At 35.6% G+C, this 3,914-nt stretch overlaps 1 protein-coding gene across 1 annotated transcript in view; it reads left to right on the top strand.

The window, feature by feature from the left end:
- The window catches only part of LOC119592950 (muscle calcium channel subunit alpha-1-like), a gene marked incomplete at its 5' end in the record, with an annotated part of 130,968 nt that overhangs the window by 89,136 nt on the left and 37,918 nt on the right, over nt 1–3,914 (top strand). The window contains 1 exon segment of the mRNA XM_037941842.1: nt 2,144–2,227. Within this exon segment, the coding sequence (XP_037797770.1) occupies nt 2,144–2,227 (84 nt within the window).

Genomic DNA, 3,914 nt, shown 5'->3' on the forward strand with positions numbered 1-3,914 from the left:
GCAAGTGTTCTCTAGATCCACCACTGTTGCTGTCTGTTAGACATATCTTCAGTTTTGATTTGCAGGTTGCTTATTACAAGAGTGTACTCTTCATTCTTAAAGATGCAATGAAAGTATTTTCTCTTCTTTTTTTTATGATTGGGAACGACTTTTAGGGGAGGATTTGGAGTGACTGTTAAAGATGTCATATTTTAGAGGGGATTTCAATTATCATATATCCTTTAGCATGATAATTATATGATTTATATTCTTTGTTATTTTCAGGCTGCTGCAGTTGCTGCAGAATGCTAATTTGATAAAACTTGAAATATCTAAAATATAATTTCACATTGCAGGTCACAATAGATTACCAGAATGTGCTTAACTTTTTATTACTATTCAGAATTGCTGAATCACTTTTCTTTTAACTCCCTCTCATTCTCATTTACGTATTTTTGGGACAAATTTACGCATATTTAGATGTCACTACTTATAGCAGACTCTTGTGTGGTGAACTAAATTATTTACAGTATTAATGTACACTACATGCAATTTAAAGAAAAGGATACATTAGTTTGCTATAGAGCACAAGAATATTACAAATGACAAGATTTCTTTATCTTCATGCCTGAAAGAGTGTATAAATATATTTTGTTATTAGAATCCAAGTTCCAAATGCTTTGCAAACCACAAGCCTATGAAGATATTCTGCTTCATGTGATTACAATTTTTCAGTAACCTGCATATCTAGTTTGATACAACATTACACATGACAAACAGAATCACATCAATGAAGGTCTTTGTGCTTGGATAAAATATTTAGTTGCAGATATTTTTTCTCATCAGATTTTAATTCAGCTTAAAACGTTTGTGCCATTTGTTACCAGGTACTAATTCACCAGTTACTACATTTCATCTTGACAACTTCATTAACAAGTTGTTAGTTTTCAGTCACCAACATGTTTATTACAAAGATGAAAATATGTTTATGCTTGTTTTACGTAACTATATTTCAAGTGCATTTGTAAACAGTATTATTGATTTCAAAATAACACAAAATACATATCAACTTTGATGAACATCATTCATAATAAACAAAAATAAACTGCACAGCATTTGCATTAGCTGCATCCTCATCCCCTGCACTAACAAATCCAAAAAAAGAGTATTTTCTCATTGCAGCTTTAAAGTTAATTTTTGATATTTTATTTTTGATAAGTTAGGTTACTAAAGGTCCATAGTAATGCCCTGTTTATTTTCATCCTCTGCGCTATTTGCAGTTTTATTTTCTAGATCCGTGGAATATCTTTGACTTCTTTGTGGTGCTGGGCAGTATACTCGACATTGCCTACTCCAAGCTGGAGGTTTGTAAGAAACATACCAGAGTTCATGACAGCGTTAGTAGGGTAGCTGCTGCTGTAGGGACTGATGACAATAACACTATGGCTACAAGAATGCGAAACTAAACAGTTAAACGTTGGGAGGTTTGCCCACCTGACCGATAAAACATTCTAGAGAGTCTACGTATTATCTGTTACCTGTCTTGCTCTTAATTTTCACAAATCTTAATTTTAAATGCTGTTACTCCAAAGGTGAGAGTAGGCAACCTTCCCCACACTGTCCATGTGACAGGTCCTCAAGGGTATGGTGATGGTAGTCTGCCGAGTGAGGTAGCTTGGGCTCGGAACTACCTTAAACTGCAGTAAGACTTGTTAACAAGTTTTATTTTCAGTGGGAGGCTGCTGTAGCTGTGTCCTCCAAATATTAACTTAACAGTATGTACTTGAGATGTTCTTTTGGCAAGAAACTGAGTTTGGATCCGTCATTGTTTTGAAAAGAAGAGCATTAAAGACTATCAGTTAGTATATAAAACACATAAAATATAGGCCTTAAGAACACCTCCTTTGTAATAAAATATTCATATCTGCCTCATTCATCCTGTATTCTCCATCCAACCTGCAGCAACACTTATTGCTGCCTAAATCCAGCATCTCACCATAGACATGATAAACTCCTAAATCCCACTATGACTCTGGTCCTTGTCACTGAGAGCAGTTCTTGGCCATGCCAGTAGAACCATGACTGCCTGCCTCAGCCTGGTAGTCAGAGTAGATTAGGTTTTGTTCGTAGCTAATCAGTTCTTCACTTTCTGTACTGTTTGCAGTATTACTTTGGCGACGCGTGGAATGTGTTTGATTTCATCATTGTGCTTGGCAGCTTCATTGATATCGTCTACTCAGAGGTCAATGTAAGTATTTCAGAATTCAACCCTCAAATCCTTCAGAAATGTGCTCAATTAATTTGTACCAGTTTGGAAACCTCTGCTCTATACTAACGTACTCTGTTGACATCAGAATTATTTTTCAAGATTTTCCAGGCTACATCAACACATTGTGCACATTACCAATGAGATGTGTAGGCTGATAAAGCTTTTGTCAACAACATCTATGCTAGTGAAAAGTGTTGAGGATTGACTGAAAAGTGTTAAGTAACATGGAAAACTGAACTAATATGAGTGAATAATATGGAGTGATAGTTTTTTAACACAGACATTAATGTGTAATAATTACAAAATCATAAGCAAGCTAAGAATTAACTATGTTTAAGAAGTTTCAGGTAAATTTTCTTTGTAGGTTGACAGAGCTGAAATTTTTCCCAATAAAAGATAATGGCAGCATTGTATAACTATCCTCCATGACAAGGATTCAGAACCTTGCAATCTAGCTAACACCCAGAGAATGGTACATAATAAACTTGAGGACACAACCCACTAAAGAACATTTAGTTTATGTGGTTGAGTTGGTTTAGTACTGCTTTTTACGGTGTTACGTAGATTGAGTAGGTTGGAATCTGTTTCATTTAGATAGTTATATATAAAGGAAGCATTTAACAAATGAGAATTGTAAGCAAAACTACAGTTGGTATTAGTCTTTACAAGAATTACCCCGGGGTCTCTTTATAACAATTGTATTGCCAAAAGTTGTAGATATCAGTGAAGATATAATACTGAAGTAAGATCATATCAAAGAAGGTAATAGGGTTAAGCAAATATAGAGGGTAAGCGGTGTGGGAAATTATTCTTCATATATAACAAAATACTAACATTTTTATTAGTGCAAGAAAAAAATATTACTAATGCTATCAAGCAAGTGAATATTTCAAATTAAATATTTTTTTCTGATGCAGTAAGGTAGGTTGGAAATATTTACAAATCTAACAAATGCTCCAGCCAATGTAACCCTTGCCTCTACCCTACACCGTCAACATTCTGTTTCGGAAGATCGGTTGCATGGAGTCTATAGCCAAAAACTTTATCAACTTCCTGTCAGGTCTTTATGGCAGCTTTTATTGATAACTCATAATATTGAAAACAGGGAGGAAGCACATGTTAAATACAACCAGAATATCCTCTAAAATGTGTAAGAAATATGAAAGACAAATTTCATGTTGAAGGAATAAAGTATTTAACTTTCATATTATTACACATTATCCTCTGATTTTAGGTAAGATATGTTTTTTTGTTCTATTTACTCTTGTAAGGTACTAAGACCTCCATGAATCTGTTGAATATGAACACAGATTCATCAACTGTGGGCATGTGCTTTCTCTTGAGGCCAGGTGGCTGAACAAGGATGGCTCACATGGCCGTTTTAGTTACTGTTAATGAGTTGCCTCCCGGCTGTAGTAACCTTGCTATAACCCAGAGCTTAGAGCTGACATGAGCTTCCCCACCAGAAACTAGTGAGCAATCAGGCGCAGGCAGCGGCAGAGAGCATGGCCGCCGAATACTACCAGGACAGAAAGGTTTGTCTGTGTGGGCCTGCATACCTGATGAGAAGGAGCTGTACCAGCTCACTTCACTGTAAACATTGAGCTCCGTATTATTGTGTTGGTGCAGTGCAAGCTGGATGGATGTAGCATTGTATATGTATGAT

Source organism: Penaeus monodon, chromosome 31, assembly GCF_015228065.2.
Source record: "Penaeus monodon isolate SGIC_2016 chromosome 31, NSTDA_Pmon_1, whole genome shotgun sequence".
Taxonomy (NCBI): domain Eukaryota; kingdom Metazoa; phylum Arthropoda; class Malacostraca; order Decapoda; family Penaeidae; genus Penaeus; species Penaeus monodon.